At 41.5% G+C, this 26505-nt stretch overlaps 1 protein-coding gene across 3 annotated transcripts in view; it reads left to right on the forward strand.

The window, feature by feature from the left end:
- The window catches only part of ITPRID1 (ITPR interacting domain containing 1), a 506204-nt gene that overhangs the window by 259084 nt on the left and 220615 nt on the right, over positions 1–26505 (forward strand). For 2 of the 3 annotated variants that reach the window (XM_069215173.1, XM_069215179.1), the window contains exon 3: positions 11473–11524. In XM_069215173.1, the coding sequence (XP_069071274.1) occupies positions 11473–11524 (52 nt within the window). Of the gene's footprint in view, positions 1–7626; positions 7671–11472; positions 11525–26505 lie in introns of all 3 variants that reach the window. The other variant, XM_069215186.1, reaches the window with a different exon arrangement.

Below are 26505 nucleotides of genomic sequence, written 5' to 3' on the forward strand. Positions count from 1 at the left end.
ACACCTGGTGCACCATACTAGTGACTTACTAGTAAATCAAATATGCTAATCCCAATCACCAATACAATTTAGACAGGGAGCACTTGCACTCCAGCACTTTTTAGCACTGGTAGAGTGGCGGTAGTCCTAGTCCCAAAACCAGCAAAAATTTAATTCAGCACAGAATCAAAAACAGAAGGTCAGAAGTGAGAAGACAGGGGAAACCAAGCCAAGAACTACCAGGTCTAAAAAGCACCTTGTGTGTAATCCACTGGGAGACTAGCATACGCATCATAACAGTTTTACTAACACCCCAATATATATTTACCCTGTACAAGGAGGCTCAAATGCCATGAAAAGGAGCTGAGGTACGGCAACTGTGTCTTTTTAAAAGATAATTTGTTCACCTTATTATTCAAGTAAGCCATATTGGGTTGTGGCAACTAAACTCATGCTGTTCTAGCTATACGGTGTAATCAGACTTTTCTGTTCTGTCATAAGAAAGTCCCAAGTAGGTGGCAGACTAAATAAAACTACAAAATAAATATTATGAGGAGTAGAAAAGGAGTGTGTAAGCAAGCCTTCACTGCCAAACTGTGCTTGGTTCTGGAATATACTCCAACCATTACCCCGAATATACTTCAACCTCCATTTCTCATAGAAACAGATCTCACTCACAATGTAGAATTTTTGAAACATTGTAATTGCAAAGTCACGGTCTGTACACATATATGCATCACGTACCACAATGGTGATACAAATAAATCGTATAAATCGGAACAGCTATGTCAGTGCACTAAGGGCCTGCACAATGCTATTGCTCTGGTGGATTCGGCTCCATATTTAGAGTTTTCTCCAGAACCTGGATGATTTTTGGATCTCTCAAAACTCTACACGAGGCCTTTATTCTGCCTACAACATGTCAAACATCATAAATTCATACATCCAAGGCAGACATTTTGTTTATTATCAGAAAACATATTCCGAAACTGAGGATCTGTTCTCAGAAAATAATAATATAAAATGAATGTCAATTAAGCTGTTCACGTTTTCTTCCAGTAAGTGTATCACGTCTGCAAAATTGGTAACAGGACCAATGGTCTTTTACAGAACTGTTTATATATTGGCGATGATACCTGTAATTTGATTTTTTAGACTGCTGTGGTGAAGTATGTTATTTGTAATTTATCATCATACCAATTTACCAATATTAAGATAGTATGTTAAGATATTGTTCAATATGTGTATGTGTGGTGGGATTCTGTCTAGTTCTATGTAGACGTTTAATTTGCATTTTGTGTAAAAAAAAAAAAAAAAAAATGTCCAAATACATGTATCTATATCAATTTCTTTGTCTATATCTATATGAACGTTGACGGAGTATTCTGATGTTGCTTAGATCACTGCCCTATTGAAATAGGTGCTCTGATAGCATGGACAAGGAAAGCATTTCAACTAAAAGATAGCCTTTTGTTATTAAGAGATGAGTATATACTCTCAGTCGCGGAGTCAACCCATTTTGACTCCGCGTTCGAGTTTTGGTCATGGCTGTGCGCTCCGATCTGGATGCGGAAATGCAGTGTGGTCCAACTGGGATGCCGTATGTGATGCAAACTTTCACAAGTGAACATTTTAAGAAGCTGAATTGCATGCCCGGGACTTGTCTCCCAAGTACAGGACTCATTTTTGAAATATAAAAAATATAAATAAATAAATGTGTTTGTATATATGTTTATATATATAGATAGATATATATAGATATATATAGATATATATAGATATATATATATAAACGATTCCACACAGAAAACCACAGTTGTGGTGCAGCTGCACAGGGGTGTCATGCAGTGCAGGGGGCAGAGCCCGGTGAAGAACAAATCCAAATTACCTGGAGAACGAAACAGGAGGAATGTTAGAAGACTTTTATTACAGTGCTCGTAGCCCCTACGACACGTTTGGTCCTAAGGCCTTGATCACGCATGGGGAAGGGGTGTAATAAATACAACCATTTAAATGTAAATGTTTGTGATGAAAACAATAATGGCAACATCGTGAACAAAAGAGTGATAGACAACTGGCTGCATAGGTATTCTTTTACAAATATCTAAAAAACGTGTCAGCCATCGTTTCATGTTGCTTTACCAATGCAACGCATATAGAGACAATTAACTTACATCCAATGTGCATCATTCAGTAAAACAAATGACAAATTATTCAGTATCATATATTTTATACACTGAACAGAATTACAAGTAATGTGGCACAAAGCTAGATCTTTATTCAGTATGTGTGCTTTTTGTAATATGTTGTAAATCGGTTCAGCCACTTCTGAGAAATTAGGCTTCAAAAATAGATATCTGGATGGTTGGTCTCACAGGAGTATTGCAAATTCATTCTGATTAGCCTAGAGGGATTTTTTCTCTTAAGCCGGGTTTTGGCTGATCGCAACATCAACAGAAATGATGCTGTTGCCTTTACAAGACACAGGATTCAGTCTTCATATTCTGAATAAAAAAAAAAACAGATGGGACTGCATAAGGGTACCTTGACGCCCTGGCCCTGGTGGGGAGTGGGTCCCAGATGGAGTCCCCCCTGGGGCCAAATTGATAAAAATTGTGCTGGAGGCTCCATGGTACTGCTATGGAACATAGCAAACCCCCCCCCCCCCCCCACCACCCCCTGTGAGGTACCAGAGGAGTCTTGCAGGACCAATCACTGCCCTCTCCTGTACTCCTACAGGAGTACCATGAAAATTGTTTTAATGAGGGGTAGGTACAATGTGAGGATGCGCAATTATGGGGGTATTGGTTAGCAGCAGTCTGTTGACTGCCAAGGGACGGTTGGCCATCTGCTGGGGTTGGGACCATGGCCTTCCTGAGGACCAGGTCCTAAGAACAACCCGATGCCGGACCCAGCTTTGGCAGTGTGCAGTTGTGGGTTGGCTACCTGAGGGGATTATGCTCAGGGCCTGGCCACAAGCCAGGCCCTGTTGCCAACCTTCTATTGCTGGCGGTCAAAAGATATGCTCAGTGAGGAAGATAGGAGATTAGGATAAAAAGAAAACTGAAATTCACTGAAAAAACAAGAGTTAAAGTAGGGTAATAAGATCGTATTCTACGGTAAAGAAAAACTTTATAAATTTACTGAAACAAAATCAAAGATTAAAGTAACTGTATGGTTAGGTATGTTAACAATATCTAACTTCACATTAAAAAACCCTTGTAATGATATTGTTTTTTTAAAACACTGAAATTCACCAGTTATAGTTTACTGAGCTACTGAATTTACCGAGCTAGATATAACTTATGCACATGCCATGCGCTGCACTCATCTTTGATGACATCGCTAATGGCACCTTAAATGACAAGGACAAGGGATGCTCAGGCCAGTTCAGTTACCTGTTCTCTCTAAAGTCCTGGCTACAAGAGATACCCTTCATCAAGCAATCCACTTCAGGTCTAGCGATCTCCCTCTCAACATTCATGTATTCTGGAGCTCTTATGGGGTTGAAGGAGTTTTTGGATGGCCTGGTTGTTTATTTTGCAGTTTGGCCTGTACAATTTTACCATGACTATTCCAAAGTGGGAAACTTGATTGGTTCCTTGACCAGTGCAGCTCTAGCCCGGGCAACTCCTCTTGTTGTCACTGAAGATTCTTGTGGGAATAATAATTCCTAATTTTTGGCAAAGCTCAAGATGTGTGCAAGACCAGATTGTAAAGCTTTTGCCGAGGACCTGGGTGAGAACTCTCAAGGAAATTCCAAAGTACTCACCCATTGTATTCAGTTTTGCAAACTTACTGCTGAGACCACCAGGGCGGAGCACACTCAAATGACTTTATTCTGGAGTGCTTAGGATAGAGTGAAAGTATGCACAGGCAAGAGTTCCCTGAGCTTCCTTGTGTTTTTTTGAACTTCTGGATGAGTTTTTCCTGATTGAACACTGACTAAAGGAAAGGCGAATGGAAAAATGAAGAAAGCATAGGTTCACTTCTACTTCTTCTTCCTTGTTTTTAGACGGACTGAGCAGTTGTTTCTTCTTTTGAGGTGCCAGATTTGCCAATGCAGCTTGTATCTGCTAGAGGTCCTCTGTCAATGTCGAAGTGAACAAAGACTTAGGGATGGTTTGTGTCTCTATTGTGAAAGTCCTAACTACCTGCTGAAGAATTGTAGTATTCAATCCTCCAGGCCACAGGAAAACACCAGGTTCTGTTCTTTGTAAAGTAGAAGGGACTTCAACTCTCCCTAAAGTTGATAGTTCCTAAATTGGACAGATTTCACACCTGTTTATGTTAGAGTTGACCTTCAAGTCCATCCCTGTCAGTCCATCTCTGTTCCTGCCCAGTTAGATTTTGATACCTCCAAAATGTCTATGAACTTGAATCATGCCCAGAGGCTCCAAACTGAATAAGGAAGAATTCACTTTCAGATTACGTACAAACAATTAATGGATCTCCTTTGACTTCTGGTCTTGTGACCTCTAATACAGTTCCAATCTCAGTATCCTTAGGCAACCACAAGGAGATGGTTGCTTTTAATCTACACATATGTTCTATCTATGCCATAGCGGTTGCGATATGCTTGCTGGAACAACACAATCCTTACATCAATTGGGAGACCAGATTTGTATCTGTCATTGCAGTTCTGCAGAGATAACTGTTACTCAGACAGGAACAACTAGGCTCTTGTGGTAAAATAACTTTCTAAAGACAAGTCTCAAGCTACAAGTCTTGGACAGCAGAAGACCCATGTCTGTATTACGAGTAAGCAGCCAGCTCTCCACAGCTCCTCACAATCTTCTACAGCAAATACTGCTCAGATTGAAATTTTCAAAACACGGATCCCACAATTCTTCTGTATAGAACTAAGGAGGCCCACTACAGCCACTCTCATCGATTTCTATACAAGATACCACAAGATGCACCTCACACGCTCACAAGAAGAATCTTCCTCGATCTTGGATTGAACGCTATCTGTTCTACAACCATAGAACCTGTAGTAACTGCAGACTCCAACTGTGCTGTTATACATGCTGGATTGACTTCTCCATTATTGTTTGGAGAGTCTGTATGGAACACCATTGCGACTTGTGAGGTTAGGGAATGTTTAAAGGAGGGAAGCATTAAGCTACAAGCATTCATGCATCTCCTGCCTGCATCTCAATTGTTCCCTATTTGTTCCTTTAAACAGCCCTCTGGGAGGTAACCGCCTGCAACCTGCGGTAAGTACTTAAGCGCATGACACACTAAGTAGCAAATATACAAAAACGTGACAAAAGCACCAAAGAAACCAAAGATTCTCTGCTGCACTGTGTCAAAGTGAGAGTGAAAAACAGTGGCATATATTTTAAGATATGGTACTGTTTGTATCTGCCCCAGGGCTGGCACACTTTAAGCTGCCATGTGCCAAGACACACACCCTTGCACAGTAATGCATAGGTTTAGTACTGAAATGGTAGCCTTCCAGTGCAAAAGCTATGCTTCAGTATTTTCCCACTTTGCATGCCCAATGTGCAATGCAGCACATGTGCAAAGGATGAAAAGTATAAAGAAGTGAAAACATTTCTCTTCCATTACACCTACCTCGAGAAGGCATAAGGTTTTGACTCAAATCCCGTTCTACAGTTGTTAGTACCACCCATGTAATGCCCTCTTAAGGCAACTTAGCGCATAGTGCTACTTTGCATTACTTTGGCCTACTTTCCAACTCAAATCCTGATTTGTATTGGAAAGTAAGTTAATGCCACCACAATGCTTTGGTCAGCGTTTGTCTTACAAAACTAACAAATACTCAGAGCAAATTGTTTCGAACCCTTGGAAGTGTGGCCTGAGAGTTACTGCGTATATGAAAAACCCAACTATTCCCAAAGCGACATGCTCACACTTCTTTTAGCAGTATGTAAAGTAGTTCTTTGTTACTCTCTGTACTTTTACATGCCTTTGTAACTTGGTCCCAGACTTTCTAAAATTGGAATGTTCAGGGAATATTAATATACACTTAGTACAAATAGAAACTACTGTGCCGTCTTTGCACTTTTACTAATCTGGAGTTGACCGTGTCCAGGCCGAGTCATAAAGGCCCCTACTCGCAAATGCTTTTGTGAATTGGCAAAAATGTTTCCCCATTCATACCATATCACGTTCACCTCTTGAGAGAAAGTTGCATTTCAAGGAGAAAAAACATGAACTGTTTGCCTAAGGGGATATCGTGAATTACTCGTGTCCGGCTTCTATTGCTTCTGCATGTCTGTTTTTTTAGAATAGGGATTTTCCACAAAACGTCTTCCATGCGGGTTATTACATTAAGGCCCTCATTCTAACTCTGCGGGAAGCGCCATTTGGCTGCCACGTGGCCAAAATACCGCTTCCCGCATTCTGATATTCCCGCTGGGCCGGCGGGCGCTAAGCAAGTTAGCGCCTGCCGGCCCAGCGGGAATGAGGGCCGCAACACAGGAGCCGGCTCCGAATGTTGCGGCGGTGCGACGGGTGCGACGGGTGCTAAGCAGACAGTGACAAGCCGCCCTGGGCCCTGTTAGGGGACCCCTGCACTGGCATGGGCAGTGCAGGGGCCCCCAGGGGCCCCAGGACACCCGTTCCCGCCATCCTCTTCCTGGCAGTGAAAACTGGCAGAAACAGGCTGGCGGGAAGGGGGTCAGAATCCCCAAGGCAGCGCTGCTTGCAGCGCTGCCCTGGCGGATTCGCCCAGCCGGGGGTAAACCGGCGGGAAACCGCCGGCCCCGGTTTTCTGACCGCGGTCAGAATGGGCTAGGAAGCACCGCCAGCCTGTTGGCGGTGCTTCCGTCATTCGCGGCCCTGGCGGACTTTGACCGCCAGGGTCGGAATGACCCCCTATGTTTCCTTGTTAACGTGCTTTTTAATTTTCTTTGAAATTGTGCAAACTCCTTTTGCAGAACATTGTTTATGTAAGAGATCGTAGAGTTTGAAGCTTACCTCCGCTGACTGTGAGATGTAACTCGTACAGAGAACACTTGCAATTGAAAGATGTGATGTACACCTGTGATACTTTTCAAAGTATCACTTAGTGAAACAGGAACAGGGAGAAAATCTAAATAGATTTATATTGTCCGAACCTATGCTGCATTCAGTTCAGGTTAGTTCAAGGAAAGTGCAAGGATGTTCATTGTTCCAGGAAACAATGTATTTTATGTTTGGAGTGCTCCAAGGCCACTAAAACAATTTTCAGGCCTTTCTTGTCCTTTGTGGCTACTTTCACTTACCTAAGCACCACCCCTTGTTAGGCACCCATTTGTGACCCCTCTAATGTATCTGGCTCTAAATCGAGCAGTGCACCAGATTTCAGTTGTACATTTCACAGTTGAAAAGGGTGTGCACTAATGTTATTGTTGGGGCTGATTTCACTGACCCACTTTCTTTCCTTTTTTAACTGCCAACATTTATAGATGTAGGATGGTCTTAAAATAGCATGTTCCTGGTTGTTCTATCCCCCTCTCAGTGTCTATAACACTTTGCAGTTCTCATAACATTACCTGAGCTATGATAACTACATTTTCTACCCTACAGAAAGGTATGTTTACCTATCGTAGCAACAGCAAATTCTTGCACAGTTGTTCAAGCTGATTTATGTAGTAAGGATGGAAACATATTTCACTTTACTTTTTCTCTTCGCAGCTTGTCTAGAAATTAAGAACTGGCACCAGGTGTAAAACAAACAGGTAAAATAATAAGCCCTGAGCTTTATTCCATAATTTTTTTTTAACCTTAATCTCAGTATTAAAACAAGATAGCTTTGGGTGCAGCTCTGACTCTGTTACTACCTGAATAGCTCCATGTAAGAAATTGGGTCCTTGTCAGGGTACGGCACAAGCAAACTCCAACTTAATCTGTGTTCAGGCCCCTGATAGATTGGCACAGAGCAGTCAGGCCCAACTGTGTAAAGTATTTCTGCAACACTTCAAGCAGTGAAACTTGAAAATATCACACAAAAATGATCCCACACCAGATTAGACAAATATAGCTTAATTTAAGAAATAAAACAAGACCAAAATAACAAAAATCCAATCAGTAGAACCACAGTTATGAAGTTTCAAAGAAGAAAATGCTGTTTAGCACCTTAAAGCATAAAGCACCAATCACAACTATCTAGACGCGCTGGACCAGGTCAAAGCCAAAAGATCAGGCCAATTACGATTCAGAGTAGGTTAAATACAAAAGCAGGTCGAATACAGTCTCCTGAAAGCTGTGTATGGTGCTGTTCTCAGAGACGGGCTGGCAGCAGTACACACTTAAGTTCAGTGTGAGAGGCGATGTTCTTGTGCGAATGGGCCCATTCACGGTCATGGAGAGCCCAAAAGGACCTGAGAGGCACCACTTGGGGCCAGAAAATGACTGAAGATGGGACCAGGGGCTGCTGGGGTGCCTTTTATGGCCCTACGGCTCAGATCAGGAGGCCAACAAACTAGCCCTTTGAGTCACTCTGGGTCCTGGGTTCAAGATAAAGTTGGAAATCCAGTTCTTTCGCAGGCAAGAAGGCAGCAGGTCAGCACAGCACAATAGCAGTTTCTTTAGAGCTGCAGTTCAGCAGAGTGGAAGTCCCTGTAGCAGCACAACAGCCCTTCTTCCTGGCAGACTGACACTCCAAACCCTGAATGGCTGTCTTTTGGACTGAGTAAAAAAAACATGAATTACGCTGGTAACAGAGCCAGGGGCTGTAAAAGGCTGACCTACTTTCAGCTGTTTGTATATGCTGTTCTGTGATCCAATATGTGAGTGGCGCTTCAAAAGAGCAATGGCTGAAGGGGGCTGACCCACAGTCCCTCTCTGTGCATGTAAAACTGTATTATTATTTTTCATTGGTTACAGAAGCCTGGTGAGGCAGTAAACATTTTCCCAATACCTAGATTAAATTAGCAGAGGAGAGCTAGTATCTCATTTAGAGGATTATGGTTCTTGGACATATTCCTGAAATTGACACATGTCCTGTCTGCCATCCTTTCTGCTCCTGTACATCTTCAAGAGGATGGGAGAGTAGTCACGAGGTAGCCATCTCAGATTCCTACGATTGGCATGCTTGGATTTCACCAGCTACTAGTTATGAATTTGTGAATTATCATGACTGTGGTTAAATGGATTTGCATTAATGATAACACAGTTTCTATGGGCGGTAAATAACAAGTGTTACTATTACCCAGTCAAAGGAGAATACATAAGGATGGGATAGTTAAGTCTTAACCCCTTTCTTCCAAAATTATTCATAAGGATTTTAATTTCTTCATGAGGAGATACATTCGCTGTGGACCATTTCCTCACCTTCAAAGTGCAGCTGGATTTGTGAAAGCCATGTGTCTATGTCTTCGCATTGTCATAGATGGGACTCTATAAACATTTTCCAGGAATAATCCTTGAAACGTGACTTTCACAGCTTCCTTGCTGAAAGTGCGGAAACCACTATAAATTCCGAAATAAATCTAAAAAGGACTTCAAACGGAGGAGGAAGCCCACAAGGAATGAGTTCTTGTTTTTCTTTTTGTTACCCGGCTCTTAGTTCACAATTTAAATTTCAAAACCTATTCGGGCCTGTTTGTTTAAGTTACAAGTATTCTAAATACTGCTCCATAGTGTTACATAATACGTCTCTTCTACTGGTTCCACGCACTTGCATTGACTCATCTCTTTTGCTTTCTTAATCTCACACCACATTTTCGAATCACCCATTCAGGTAGTTTCTTGTGATCCATTTGATTCAAATAAAAAACAAAAACACTTGGCATTCTCATACTAAAACTCATAACTACTTTTCATTTACTGATAATCATTTACTTTTATTCAATATCACCCTTGGAGCTAGTATGCAGGAACTAAAATGTCTTTGGCTATTAAATAAAATGTTCTTTAACTAAAAAAGAATGTCTTAAGCAGTGGCAGCTCCTCCGCTAAGGTGGAGGAGTGTTGCCCCACTGCTTTATGCAGTGGACGAAAGGGAAAAATAAAATGATAATAACGCAACGTTATTATCATTTTATTTTCCCTCTGGAGCAGGGTTAGGATGGGGCTGGGCTGGGCTGGAGGAGAGCTATGTGCACATAAACGCGCATGACTATTTGGCCGGCCGTGAGGGGCTGGCCAAAAGGTCATGCACACTTTGCATTTCTCCACCAGGCTATAGTGAACAGCCAGGAGGAGAAAGTGCACACGGCCCTGCTCTCTGTCTGAGTTCAAAAGCGGGTGCTCAGACCAATCACAATGCTGCTGTCATGCTGTTGACAGCAGCGTCGTGAGTGGAGATGAGTCTGGAAGCCTTGTGCTTCCAAGAGTCCGAGGAGGAAGGAGAGGCGGAACCGTCTCTATCAACATAAAGGTATGTTTATTTTGTTATTTATCTCTTTTTTAATACCCCCTTGCCCCACCACCCCCATTGACAAGTAACCGCCACTAGTATTAAGTCCTTTATTGTCATTAGTTCCTCTCCCCACAGAGCAGGCTGAAACATCAGTAATTGGACACCTGAAGTTCGTAACTTTAAGTCCGTTCTAGAGAGGTCTGAGCTACTAATATGACCTCAAATCACATCTCAACTCTAGCAAAATTAATTCTCCCGCCCCCATGCCTCTTATGTTTGATTAATAGTGATCCTCGTGCATTAATTAATAGTGAAAACAATTCCAGTAGCTCCAGACTCAGTTCAAATGCAAGACATCTTAAGTAAAGTATATAAATTATTAGGTGGAGGATATTTTAATATAGTTCATTAAAGTGGCATGAAATACTCAGTTTAGCAGTTAATTTCCCCTTTCTTTTCTTGTTTAATGGCCAGAGCCCTGTTCAGAATGAATACATGGATTTAGTGTGTAGTATCCTGAATTTCCCCCATTTCTTCACATGATTTTGGCCTATGTAATACAATATTTCCTGATGCATTACACTATTCATTTTATGTAGATAGTTTAGGGTTTAATTCTCACATACAGATTTTTACATCTGGTAATGAACCCAGGCCCATCTGTAGTAAGATAACTATTACACTTTCTGATCCCTGTTACCCAGGATTAATGATTGTTTATTCTGTTAAATTTGATCCCAGAAAATGGTAAGTAGGTGAATATATTTGTAGCCTCATCTTCTAGCAGTCTAGAATGATAAGAACCTCAAACCACATGTGACAATATTGTATTTGGAGGTGGACAATAACTTTATTGGAGGCTTGTGCATCATTTTTGTGATTTTGGTTGCAGGTGAATAACTTTACAAGGTTTCTCCCTGGTTGGTGCCTCTTTACTAGTTATGTATCACTGTGGCATGGAGTTTCATTTGACCAAACTCAACAGTGTTTAAAGGCATCACAGAAAACGGTTTTATATGTAGGGTTTTCTTTGCTCATAATTGTAAAATTCTTATAAGTCAATGTATAGATGTGTCTCTTTCTTTGGATTTTTGCGTCCTTTCAAAACTTCTGCTAAAACGAAAGATATACCCTCAAAATTCCTTGCAATTCAAAAATGTGTATTTCATGTTTTTTAGCTCCCTTGTATAAAGATGAAATGGAGCAGCTAACTGTAACCGACTACATGAGGTTGGTCCCAATAATTATTTGTTCAATAAGTAGTGTGATTGTTGGTGAAGTGTAATTTTCACTATTAACTTAAAATCCTTCTCAAGTACTGTGAGTGGTCAGAAAAGTATACAGACAAAAAATCTTATTGTGGCAGAAAGTAGTAGTGATGATCTAAGAATGGCTAAATAAATGACATGGTGTGGTGTAGGTCAACTGATAGGTAAACATTCAATAGGAAATTGAAAACCTAAAGACAGCTATGACAGCGGTATAACATAACTTATACTTGTATAGTGCATGTTCTCCCTTTGGTCTCTTGGTGTTTAAATAGGGTGCAAATTGTTACTGATATCAATGGGACTCATTTTATTGACTCTGGAATGATGAAAGACTGTGTGGACCCACTGAAATTCAATCTGTGACCTTGAGGTAATACTCAGATTCCTGGAACTGATGCTATCAATTATGTAATAACTGTAAATGCTAGAGTAACTTAGAGATGTTATTTCTGCATCAGTAGCAAGATAATGATAAAACCTGTATGGTATTATGCCGCTTGCTAATAAGAAGAGAGTTTAGATTAGGGCACACAAGCTGGTTATCCTAACTTGTGTGGTGGGAGTACCTCTCTATGGAAGAGCTCCGAAAATATCCACAAATCGTTTGGTACATGACCCATGGGAGCCCATGAGAGCATTATTCCACCAGTGAATCATATAGTAAAAGCACCAAATGTTTGGTGTTTTTACTAACTGGCCCTAAAGTAAGATCATGGGTGGGATGTATGTGATCTCCTTGTGTTTCATGAGCCACATTGAATATTGCCCTCATTGTTCCATCGCAAACATGATGAGTAGGCTTGGGTATGAGGTAGTGTTGGAATTTGCTCATTTTGCAGGGTCATTCCCAATCTTTTTGCCTCCTTCCTCCTATTTTTCTGACCTGTTTTTGTTGGCTTTTGAACTCTGAGCACTTTACCACTGCTAACCAGTGCTAAGGTGCATATGCTCTCTGTGTAAATTGTATGGTTAATTGGTTTATCCATGATTGGCGTATTTGATTTACTAGTAAGTCCCTAGTAAAGTGCACTAGAGATGCCCAGGGCCTGTAAATCAAATGCTACTAGTGGGCCTGCAGCACTGGTTGTGCCACCCACATTAGTAGCTCTGTAAACATGGCTCAGGCCTGCCACTGCAGTGTCTGTGTGTGCAGTTTTAAACTGGAAATTCGACTCGGCAAAGGTACCCACTTGCCAGGCCTAAACCTTCCGTTTTCTTACATGTACGACACCCCTAAGGTAGACCCTAGGTAGACCCAAGGGCAGAGTGCAGTGTATGGTTAAGGTCGGACATATAGTAATGTGTTTTATATGTCCTGACAGTGAAATCCTGCTAAATTCGTTTTTCACTGTTGCAAGGCCTGTCCCTCTCATAGGTTAACATGGGGGCTACCTCTAAATATGATTAAAGTGTAGATTCTCTTTGGGAGCAGACAGACATATTTAGTTTGGGGTCTCTGAGCTCACAATTTTAAAATACATCTTTTAGTAAAGTAGATTTTAAGACTGTGTGTTTGAAAATGCCACTTTTAGAAAGTGAGCATTTTCTTGCCTAGACCATTTCTGTGACTCTGCCTGTTTGTGGATTCCCTGTGTGGGTCAGTTTGACAGTTGAGCTGGTAGCACTTCTCACTAGACAGTCACACAAAGGGAGCTGGGGTGTAGTCTGTATTTCCTGATGAGCCATCCCTGCTAGGAGGGAGGGGAGGAGTGGTCATTCACACCTGAAAGGGCTGTGCCTGCCCTCACACAATGCAGTCTCCAACCCCCTGGTGTGTGTCTGGGGCCTGGCCTGGGCAAGGCAGGATTTCACAAACAAGAGAGACTTTTCTGTGAAGTAAGCCTACTTCAAACAGCAAAATGGGTATAAGAAGGGCACCCAAAACCACAGACTTTAGAACACTTCTGGAAACCAAGAGGAACCTCTGCCTGGAGAAGAGCTGAGGAAGAAGAGCTGCCCAGCCTGTGACTGTACTTCGTGGAGACCTCCTGCAGTTGCTGCTTCTGCCTGTGCTAGAGGACAAAGACTGGACTTTGTGTTGCCTTCCTTCTTGTGAAGAACTCTCCAAGGGCTTGATTTAGAGCTTGCCTCCTGTTGGTTGAAGTCTCAGGGACAGCAAAGACTTCTCTCTGCCAGCACCTGGAGCCTCTGCTGAGACTCCTACTCTGCCAAGTGGTGCCCATCCAGTTCCTGGGGCCCTGAAGAGAGAAGCTGGCAGCCCAAGAGTGAGAAATCCACACACCGACCGCCATGCGGGGAAAAGATCGATGTGACTCCAATCTGCAGCTGAAAAATCAACGTGCCGCCAGCTTCGCGGCTGAAAATCAACACTCGCCTGCAACGTGACTGGAAGATCGATGCCCGCGGCTGGAGAAATACCACGCAGCATCACTGACAGAGACCGGTGAGATCGCAACCTGCGCTGCGTGGTTTTAGGATCATCGTGCAGCAGGATTTCTGACACAAACATCGCTGGGTGTGCAAAAATGACGCAAGGCCTGCCCGGACTCAAGAGTGTGGATCAAATCGACGCATCGCTTTCCTGTGGAGAGAAGAAACAACGCACGCCGACTCGACTGAAGGAGAAACGACGCACAGTCTCGCTTGTCAGTGATATCGACACATCGCAAGCCCTTTTTGACACACACTCACCCGTGCTGGTTTTTTTTTTACTCGCCCTGGTACATTTCGTGCGTTGTGTTTAAAACTTTTTAATTGATAATTTGCCTTATGTTTGTGGATTTTTGTCTTTTTGGTCTTGTTTTGTTTAGATAAATATTCTCTATTTTTCTAAACCTGTGTTGTGTCATTTTGTAGTGTTTTCATTAAGTTACTGTGTGTGTTGGTACAAATACTTTACACCTAGTGCTCTGAAGTTAAGCCTGCTGCTCGTGCCACGCTACCAAGGAGGTGAGCGGAGGTTAGGTGAGGGTGATTCTCTTTTACACTGACTTGAGTGAGAGCCCTTGCTTGGACAGGGGGTGGCCTGACTGCTAACCAAAGACCCCTTTGAAATAGGGAATGTAAAGTGTAATTACACCTGCCCCAGTGACAGATGGCAATGTTGTTAGGGATGGAGTCCACACAGAAGGAAGAATTTAATAACATTTGGAGTTTTAACATGATTGTATATGTCCTTAAAAATCACAGTGGGCCTTGTTTAACAACACGATTCAGGAACTGATTTGATAGTCAGGCGGGTCTGCAGAGAGCGAGCAGATGTTGAAGAGATGTTGGAGGTTCCTCTTCAATGCATAAACAAGAATTCATTTCAGCCAAATGCATGGGAGGTAGACAGAGGGGCGAGGACTGCATGCACATTAATGGGAGTCTGGAGGGCAAAGACCAGGCAAATGTGATGTAGAACTGTACTGTAAGAAAGCTGGTGATCGTTATAGACTGTAAAAAGGAAACCAACACGATGCACAGTTCGAACAGATATTTCTAATTGCATTTTACTCCTTGCATTACTGTTTAACTGTGTATATCTTGTGGTGCGTGTCACCCCTCAACATTGACTGAGGGGGTTAGGTGTTAACACTTTAAACTGTCCTATGTGCAGTATTTTGTTCTTTTGTGAAGCATAATAAAAATGAGTGCCCTTGTCTGTGGAGGTGTTCGCAAGAGAGTGAAGAAATAAAATACATATTTAGTCGTATGCCAGAGACAAATGTAAAGTATGGGATGGTGAGGTGTGGCAGAAAAATCCAACTTTCTCTAGGAAATGAATCGAGTGGAAAAAGGGTACTAAGAGTGATTTGGGACTAGACTTTATCGGAATTACCATTTGTAAAAATGCAACTTGTGGAAGACAACTCCAAGGCGGCATTTGGATGGAAGAAGTATGTCGAGCCCCAGAACGAATATGTTAATATTTCTATCTCACTGCCATTTGTGATTATGAATCAGGCTGATGTTTGTCAGACTTAATGAACAGAAGCACTCGTGTAATATTTTAGTCACCCACGGGTTCCTTTATGTAAACTGCAATTCCACTGAAATGTTTTTTTTTAAAAAAAACAATGTTTCCTCCTGCTTTCCATCACTTGTGCCATCTCCCTTTGTCCCATCCTTCTTTCTCTGAGGCCCACACACGCAGTGCAATGTTCCATCTATTTACTTCCCACTACTCATGAGAGATCTTTGCCAGCACAGACCATGTGTCACGATTTATAAACCTATGACAAGAAACAGTAACTTGAATTATGCAGCAGGGGAGCACCAAATTACGCGGCAGCGTTAACTAAATATGTGTCAAGGAAAGGCAAATTATGCAACATAATGTGGCTCATTTTTTTACTTCGTTTTTTCGTAATTTTTACGTATGGTAACACTGTCTGGGCAAAGACTCCGCCTTATTAGTACCAATTAAAAAACAAATATAGAAATAATCAACTGAACGATGACCAGTTAACCTCTGTGAAGGGTCTCCCAAAACGTGCAAACACATATCGCCATGGTTTTTCATAACTTTTGATCCGTTTTATCTAGAAACACTTTTTGTTCAAATCTGCAGATTATGCAGCAGATGATGAATTATGTGGCAAATTTGACAAATCCTTAAATAGGCGAAAAGAGCTACGGATGTAGATTTGCATTATCACAGTGGCCCTGATTATCGTTACGCCATTTCACCTGTGGGTCTAATTTACAGCAAAAAGGGTAGCTTTAAATTTGCAGGTTTACATCTACTGTTTACATGTAGGTCCGCTTTTATGAGTTGTACAAAAATCCCTAAATCCACGCACCTATATCTGCTAAAAATTGTCAATTTCTGTGTGTGTGCATTATGCTAACCCGTGGATCTGCCATCAATTCTTGTTTAGGGTTAAGGCTCTGTGTGACCAGAACCTTCCATTTTTTCTATTCATTTGCTTCTGCTGTACTGTGCAAAATTCCACCAAAAAAGAGAAATTAATCAAAATGCAAAACTTGAATTTAGCACTATATTTTCGCACAAAATGCTTCAGCGCTATCCTATTTTGGATGCAAGGATGCATTTCCCACTAAACAAACATAGGATGATCAACAGCTGCTTGTGTTCTGGTCATTCATGTTGTTCCCGTTCTCCTGCGCTAAACTTTTGAAGTGGAATTACCCCACATGGCAATTTTAAGAAAGGCACCTTGTGCTTGGATAGGGTACCGGGGCAGGGCAAACACTCAAGAAACACCCCCACTCCCTTCTTCCCAATAATTTTTTAGTTCATGAAAGTCTAGACAGTTATTAAAGATTCAGAGAAACTTATTCCATACAAAACTATTTTATTCATCTTTCTAATTAATTTCATATTCCAACCTTTTACACAGATTTCCACTCTGTTTATGAAAATTCTTAACCTAATATAATAGAGAAATAATCTTAATCTTCATAATCCGAGAACAATAAATTGCAGAACACACAGCCAGAGAATAGCTCCTGTGAAGAACGCATAAATCCACTCACTTAGCTTCATTCCACAAACATAATCACGGTCCCATGCATTATTTCCTTTCCATATAAAATCTTTAGCATATTCCATGAAAACTATTTCTCTGATTACTTAATTCACTCTCCTATAGCCACAGTATTGGTTTGTTATTTTATCACAATAAGTTACTATACTCTTTATAACTGATTGATTTTCATGATAGTTACAAATGCATCAATTTACGTCTATTTGAGTGGCTACACAGGTAACTCTTGTTTAATCGCAATGTGTAAATATATTCTTCTATAACAGATTACTTATCATGATTACTTCAGATACATCAGTTCATTCCTTCATGTAAGTGGCTACACAGATCCATCTACGCGTGTTTCGGCCTGAACCGCATTCATCAGGATAACCACTATTCATTAAAACCATACCACCTCCAACCGACTTCCAAAAACACAATATTGAGCCCTTCTGAGCCATTCTATACATTATTCTAATATGTACAGCATTTCTTCAAGTGACCCTTCACCACTTAAAAATATGTTTTATGCTGGTCATGCAACACCCTAGAGCTTGTGTAGTCGGCAGCATATACTGTACTGACATATAAATATCTATAAATATATGTATGTTTGGTGGCATGTGTAGCTGCAGATACACATGCTATGCATAGTCCTGCCATCTTATGTTGGGCTCGGAGTGTTAAGAGTTGTTTTTCATCGAAGAAGTCTTTTTTTTCCGAGTCTCGGGATCGAATGACTCTTCCCTTTGGTGATAGTGCGCATGGGCATCGACTCCTTTGTTAGATTGTTTTCTTTCCGCTGTCGAGTTTGGACATGTGTCCTCTCGCTCTGAGAATTTCGATTCAGAAACTTTATAATAACTCTATTTCACCGTCGGTATTGTTTCGATCGCGTTTCCATCTGTAATCGAGCCGATAGTACTGTCGGAAAACAGAAAATGCCCCTTTGGGCACGTGCACCCACCTCGGGCCTGTTCATGCTTACCACTCCTAAGCTTGATGGATCGGACTCCATTCCGATTCTGTCCTCGATGCCACGCCAAATTCCCATATACAGATCAACATGTGGTATGTAATCTCTGTCTCTCTCCCGAGCATCGAGAAGAAGACTGTGAAGCTTGACGGTCGTTCCGGTCAAAAAAGACACTGCGTGACCAGAGAGCGAAGAGAATTGAAATGGTGTCAAAACATATAGAGTACACTGACACTGTGAAAGAAGAACAGGCACAGATGGCAGTTTCCATCCAGGACACCGACTCTGAAGCAGACTCAGACGAAGACATCCAACTGATCACTGTGGCTCAGCATGTGAGTACAACTGCCCCATAGCCCACTTCCAAGAGACCTATTAAGGCCTTGGGTGCACCACTGCCAGAGAGCCATGGTTCCACCCGAAAGAAAATCATTGGCGACCGACCTTCGGGTTCAGCGCCGAAAAAGGCCATACCCGTTTCGATGCCAGAGTAGAGTAAATCTATTAAAAGCTCCACATCCGAGCCGAGCCAACATCCACACTCTTCGAAGTCAGAAGTTAGATGTCCATCTTCGGAGCCGAAACAACAGGATGTATCTTCGGGACCAAAAAAGTTGTCCACTTTGGAGCCAAAAACATCTTTTTATACAGAGGAACAAGGACTTTCGAGCCGATTAAAACACAGCTCAAAGACATTTCCTTTAAATTGCCTACAACATCAGAATATACATCAGAATATATTTCTGAAAAATCAGATATTTAACCTATACTTGAAATCATGGACCCCACACAAACAAGGATACATATCAAAAAAGAGACTGGGAGGATCATTGCTTCACCTCCTCCATAAACCAAAAGAAAGTTGGTGTTTCAAGAAAATCTTGATACTGCTCGACCACCAGCAAAAATCTTTAAAAGGAAGGAGAAACCATTACTTTTACAAATTTGTCCACCGCATTCACCACAACTTTCTTTCTCACCACCACCTCCTACCCCACCACAATTGCCTTCACCAACACACTCCAATACATATTCGCATGGTGATACAGTTGACCCCTGGAATTTGTATGATCGTGATCCCATACCACTAAATGACCCAGACCTCTATTCTTCCAAACCTCCGCCACCAGAGGATATCACAGCATATGCACAGGTCATTTCCAGAGCAGCTGCATACCATGGGGTACAAATGCATGCTGAGCCTTTGGAGGAGGATTTTCTTTTCAATGCATTGCCCTTCACCCCATCACAATACCAGTGCTTGCCAATGATGCCTGGCATCCTCTGACATGCAGATGACATATTTAAAGAACCTGTTAAGGCTAGAATTTTAACACCATGAATAGACAAAAAATACAAGCCTGCACCAACAGACCCTGCTTACATCAAGCAACAGGTACCACCAGACTCTGTTGTCATCAGTGCTTCTAGGAAAAGGACCAATAGCCAATCTTCAGGGGATACCCCTCCCGCTGTCAAAGAAAACAGGAAGTTTGATGCTGCTGCTAAGAGGGTAGCTACACAGACAGCTAACCAATGGAGCATTGGCAATTCACAAGCCCTAATAGCAAGATATGACAGGGCACACTGGGACGAAATGCAGGAATTCTTACAACACCTGCCAAAATAACATCAAAAAAGGGCTCAACTAATTGTAGAAGAAGGTCAGGCAATTAGCAACAACCAGATAAGATCTGCTCTTGATGCTGCCAATACAGCAGCTGGAAGCATAAATACTGCCATAACCATACGTAGGTATGCATCGTTAAGATCTTCTGATTTCAAACCAGAAACCCAACAAGCAGTGCTCCATATTCCATTTGATAAAAACACCTATTTGGTCCTCAGGTTGACACAACAATTGATAAGCTCAGGAAAGACTCTGACACTGCAAAGGCTGTGGGAGCTCTATACACTACACTTTATAGAGGCTCCTTTCGTAAACAACAATTCAGGGGAGGTTTCAAGCCCCAATCTGCAGATGCTTCCACCTCGCAACCTAAACAAGGTCAACTGCAATACCAAAGAGGTGCATTTAGAGGCTCCAATAGAGGTCAACACTTCAGAGCTAGAGGCAAATGTCAAGCCTCAAAGAGTGTCACCACCCCATCACAACAGTGACTTTGTCAGTATACCACAACCCCACACATCTCCTGTGGGGGGCAGGCTGCAGCAATTCCACTCCCAATGGCAAAATATCACCAGAGACCAATGGGTACTTTCAATTATCCGCAATGGTTACTGCCTAGAACTCATTTCTACTCCTCCAAACATTCCCCCTCATTATGACAGGTTGTCCCCAGAACGCAGCGTTCTGTTACAACAAGAGGTACAATCGCTACTGCTAAAAGAAGCAATATAATTGGTTCCAAAATCTCAACACGGAACAGGGGTATATTCACTATACTTCCTCATTCCCAAAAAGGATGGTACTCTCAGACCCATTCTGGAATTTCAGACCACTAAATTCATATATCCTGTCAGAACACTTTCACATGGTAACTCTGCAGGACGTCATTCCACTACTGCAAAAACAAGATTACATAACTAAATTGGATCTCAAAGATGCATATTTTCATATCCCCATACATCCAGCTCATCGAAAATATCTAAGGTTTGTAATAGCGGGAAACCACTACCAATTCAAAGTTCTTCCATTCGGCATAACAACAGCTCCAAGGGTTTTCACAAAATGTCTAGAGGTAGTAGCAGCTTACCTAATAAGACAACACATACATGTCTTTCCTTATCTAGACGACTAGCTAATAAAATCAAGCAATATAATACAATGTCAGCAACACACTCAATACACAATAGAAACCCTACACACATTAAGGTTCACAATCAATTACCAAAAAACTCCTCTTCAACTAGCACAGGTTCAACCTTACCTAGGTGCTATTCTCAATACCCAGAAAGCCTTAGCCCATCCAAATACACAAAGGATACAATCTTTTCAAAATCTCATAGCACAAATACAGCCAAATCAACATTGCACTGTAAGGTTTATCATGAAACTATTGGGAATTATGGCATTCTGCATAGTAATAGTACGGCATGAAAGATTTAACATGAGAACACTACAAAAGTGCCTCTCACAGCAATGGTCTCAAGCACAGGGTCAATTGCAGAATCTATTGCTGTGAGACCTCCAAACACACAAATCTCTTCAATGGTGGAATCACAACAGTTTAATAAAGGGGCAGCCATTTCATGATCCTGTGCCTCAGACCACAATAACAACAGATGCATCAATGATAGGTTGGGGAGTTCACCTCAACAACCTTACCATACAAGGGGAATGGAATTTAATACAGCAAACTTATCGCATAAACCATTTAGAATTGTTAGCTGTGTTCCTTGCCCTAGAAGCTTTTCAACCCCTTCTCAAGCACAAAACTGTCTTGATAAAAACAGACAATATGACAACAATGTATTATCTGAAGAAACAAGGAGGAACACATTAATCTCGACTGCCCCTTCTAGCCCAAACAATTTGGAAATAGGCAATTCACAATCAAATTTACTTGCTATCAGAATACATCCCAGGGATAAATAATCAGCTAGCGGACCTGCTAAGCAGGACACACCAATAGAAACACAAATGTGAGATTCACTCTGAGGTACTTCAACAGTACTTTTAAATGTGGGGAACAGCAGAAATAGACCTATTCGCAAAAAGCAAAAACGCAAAATGCCAAAACTTTGCATCCAGGCACCCACACCCTCTGTCCAAGGGCTGTGCTCTATGGATCAACTGGTCAGGGATATTTGCTTACGCTTTTCCCCCTCTCCCGCTAATTCTATTTCTGGTCAACAAACTGTGTCACACTGCTTTCATCATGCTACTCATAGCCCCCACGTGGGCACAGCAACATTGGTACACAACACTCCCAGATCTGTCAGTAGTACTTCATTGCAAACTTCCAAGCAGACCGGATATGTTAACACAAAACAAAGGTCAAATCAGGCATCCCAATCTCAGTGTTCTCAACTTAGAAATTTGGCTCCTGAAGTCATAGAATTTGGATACTTACAACTTCCATAAGAATGTATGGAAGTTCTTAAACAAGCACGCACACCTACAACTAGACAATGCTATGCTAACAAGTGGAAACGTTTTGTTTACTACTGTAAACCTAAAAATATAGACCCACTTAAAGCATCAATACAAGATATTGTATGCTACCTGCTTCATTTATAAAGAGCAAATTTAGCTTTCTCCTCTATTAAAATTAATCTCACTGCCATATCAGCATACTTACAAACTACACAACATGCCTCTCTCTTTAGAGTTCCTGTTATTAAAACCTTTATGGAAGGACTTAAACATATTATTCCACCAAGAACCCCACCAGTTCCTGCTTGGAATCTGAATATTGTACTCTCAAGGCTAATGGGACCACCATTCGAGCCCATGCATTATTGTAATATTCAATTTCTGACTTGGAAAGTTGCTTTCTTAGTAGCAGTTACTTCATTATGAAGAGTTAGTGAAATACAAACATTCACTCTGGAGTAACCTTTTTTTCCAAGTACACAAACATAAAGTAGTACTTAGGACTAATCAAAACGTTTTTCCAAAAGTAGTTTCTCCTTTTCACATTAACCAAACAGTGGAACTGCCAGTCTACTTCACACAGCCAGACCCAACTGCTGAAAGAGCCCTTCATATCCTTGACCTTAAAAGAGCTCTAATGTATTATGTTGATAGAACAAAAGAGTTTAGAAAAACTAAACAGTTTTTCCTTGCTTTTCAGCAACCACATAAAGGAAATCCTATCTCTAAACAAGGATTATCTAGATGGATTGTTAAATGCATCCAAACATGTTACATTAAAGCAAAAAGCCAACTTTTAATAACATCTAAGGCACATTCCACTAGGAAAAAAGGTGCTTCCATGGCTTTTTTAGGTAACATACCAATGGCAGACATATGTAAAGCTGCCACATGGTCCACTCCACATACATTTACTAAACATTACTGTTTGGATGTATTTTCAAAACAACAGGCTAATGTTGGTCAAGCTGTACTTAAAACTTTATTTCAAACTACTACAGTCCTACAGGCTAGCCACTGCTGTTTTGGAAGAAGGACTGCTTTTTAGTCTATGCGTAGCATGTGTATCTGCAGCTACACATGCCACTGAATGGAAAATGTCACTTACCCAGTGTACATCTGCTCCTGGCATGTAGTGCTGCAGATTCACATGCACCCTCCCTCCTCCCCGGAGGCCTGTAGTCGTTGCAGTATTTATGTGCACACACATATATATATGCGTTTTTTACACTTACATGTACATCCGATCTACTTACTACATTTACTTGTACATTTATAATCATTCACTCTATCACTCCTTCCTACACCCTTCTGCGGGAAAACAATCTAACAAAGGATCGATGCCTATGCGTACTATCACCGAAGGGAAGAGTCATTCGATCCCGTGACTCAAAAAAAAAAAAGACTTCTTCGAGGAAAAACAACTTGTAACACTCCGAGCCCAACACTAGATGGCGGGACTATGCATAGCATGTGAATCTGCAGCACTACATGCCACGAACAGATGTACACTGGGTAAGTGACATATTCGATATATATATATATATATATTATATTTATATATTACTTACTGTCAGTCGCCAGTAGGCAGCTATAGTTAGGACCTAGCTCCCATAGAAAAAGCATTTGCTGACTTGTCTATATCTTTGGCACCATTTGTCAAATCTTCATGAAAGTTTTTTAAAAAGTGCCCTCTAGGCTGTGTATAGAAAGTTTCAGGATGATCCCTCAAGCTGCTGCCGCGAAAAAGGGTGTGGTCAAAAAAAGTGTGTTTTCCCATGTTAATGCCCATAGACTCTTTAGATATAAGTCAAAATTTTCAGAAAGGTAGATTTTGGTCCGCAGATGACCTTTCTTTAATGTGGTGTAAATCCGTTCAGTAGTTTAGGGGAAATTAAAGGAAACCCAAATTTGTATGTATAAGGTTGCTGCGACTTTGCAAATACTGCTGATATAGTTCAGAGATCTGATTGGCTGCAAACACTTCAACCAGGAAGTGTTGACAGCTATTTTGAGACTCAGCTTCAGCCGAGTCTAAAAATGAAAAAAATAAAAAAATGAAAAAAATAAAACAGGGCAGTGTACCATTCCCCTAATCCACTAACTTTGGTCCAAGGGTCCCCCAGGAGCCCCAAGGCTAAAACACATTTTTTTTATTCACAGCATAAATTACGAATATGCACAAATTTCACTGTGGATTAATAAAAAAAAAAAAGCAAGCTGCCATGGGGGCCACCATCTCCCCAGGGCAAGCAATAGAAAATGAATGGGGGGGCAGGCACCAGGAACCACCACCTCCCCAAGGTGACAATTATTTTATGTGCAGGAGTTGTGCGAAACCCCTGGACCCTGGGGACCACCACCTCCCTGAGGCCAAATTTAGTGGATGATGTGGGGTTGCTCTTGGATCCCTCCAAACCTGGAGGCTGCCACCTGGGGCTACAGTGTGTAATCAGGAGGGGGTCCATCGGGGACCCCTAAACTCAGAAACTTCTACCTCCCCTGGTCCCAATTGAAACAAAGGAGCCCCCCCCCCCTCTTCGAGCCATAGATGGCCACCCTCCAGAGCCAGTTCCTGCTACCTCCCAAGGTGCTCACCTTCGGGCGGTAGCTGTTTGCTTTTGCTTGGCAGGAGCTGGCAACTCCCACCTAGCAAAAGTAAACATAACTCAGCTTTCAGCAAGTAGGAGCTATCAAACAGCTCCAGCTGGCTGAAAGCAAAGTTTTAATATTACTCCTGCAAGCAGGGAGCTGTTATTCAAAGCAATTCCCTGTGTGCGGGAACAAAGCTGGCTCCCGCAAGACACTGGAGCTGGCTGGGACTGTGGGGGCCTTGAGGCTCCCCCCATGGTCCCTGAGATGAAAACCAAAAAAGAAAGATATTTTCAAGGTAGAGCTGCTGATCTGTAGTTCTACCTTGAAAAGTTATCCGATAATGACCCTCATGGAGCAATAACATGGCAAAGTTGCAGTCACTTAAGGTCTGTGGGGACATTATTATTGCATCCTTTAACAGTAATGTAGGAGATGCAATATACAAATATCCAACAAGGTAACACTTACTAATTAGCCAGAAAAAAGTACTCCAGTTGGGTAAAGATTCTGCACAATATGGTGGACTCTTCTTGGATAAATACTGTCTTGATGCTCATTTGACAGAAATCAAACCTCAATGGCAAGCACTTACAGATATAATCAAAGCAGGTGCCCACGTTCAAGATCTACTTCTGTAAGGTACTAAACATCCTAATGTCTTGTGCATGGTCAAGGTTTATTCTCTACATTTCCACCTTAAAAAGTTATCTGTTATCCTTGATGGAGGTTTTTGCATCCTTGCTTTTCTTGAGCGTTATATTTCATGTAGTGACTATGATGAGTGGGTTCTTTCTTCTCAACTGCTACTGAGACCCAGCCCCGCCACCCGTGGCATGGGTTGGGTGGTTATAGGGGGTTGTCCGCCAGGCCCTGCGGCCAAATCCCTCCGCGCACAGCCAAAGGCCATGCGTGGTAGCGGTTCCATTAACGTATAGTAAGTAAATTTACTTTACGTTACAAAGACCATAGAAATCACTGAAACAACCAAAAGTTACAGAGATGTTGTAGTTAGGAAATAGAATTTAAAAGAAACATAGAAACTCACTTAAAAAATCTAAGGTTATAGGAACGTTACAGTTAGGCTCACATTTTGAACACACAAAACTGTAGAAATTCACCTATTATGGTTAGAGTTATATCAAGTAACTGTTGCCTAAGGTAACTATAACTCGCACCCTCGCCATCCACTGCTGTTTACCCCAGATATTAAAGCACTCATTACATCTTTTATAACATCATTGATAATATCACTGTAAGATTTGCTATACAATTAGTCATAAAAAAAAGTTCAGCGCGAGTACGGAAGTTATAGTTAACTTAGGGCATGGGTTATAGTTACTTGAAATACCCCCTAGTATAACAGGTGAATTTCTATGGTTTTGTATTTTAAAATGTGAGCCTAACTATCACGACCCTGAAACCTTTAGATTATAAAGTTGATATATGTATCTATATACATATATATATACAGTATACATATATATACATATATATATATATATATATATATCCACACTAAACCAAATATATGTATATACATCACCAAATTGACACCCTCAGTGCCTGCCAATTGTGTCTAACTTATATTTTGTCATTACTTCTGTTGCATGCGATAACATACCAAAATTGAATGGGCTTGATCATCAAAACTCCTATTTAGTCTTCCCTTGCATCACGTTTATTTTAGCTTCTATGGGCCCCCAGTGACCACATCGAATGTGCTGCTTAATAACAAACACACAATACATGTGTCAGGTAAATTATGCATTCCGTCCTATGGCCAGCAGGTCTATAGAGACCTCAAAAGGTTAGCTCACTGCCTGTTCTACACACAGTTCTTGTAAAGGAATTGTCCTTATATATAGCCAACG

This window comes from Pleurodeles waltl, chromosome 2_1, assembly GCF_031143425.1.
Source record: "Pleurodeles waltl isolate 20211129_DDA chromosome 2_1, aPleWal1.hap1.20221129, whole genome shotgun sequence".
Classification (NCBI taxonomy): domain Eukaryota; kingdom Metazoa; phylum Chordata; class Amphibia; order Caudata; family Salamandridae; genus Pleurodeles; species Pleurodeles waltl.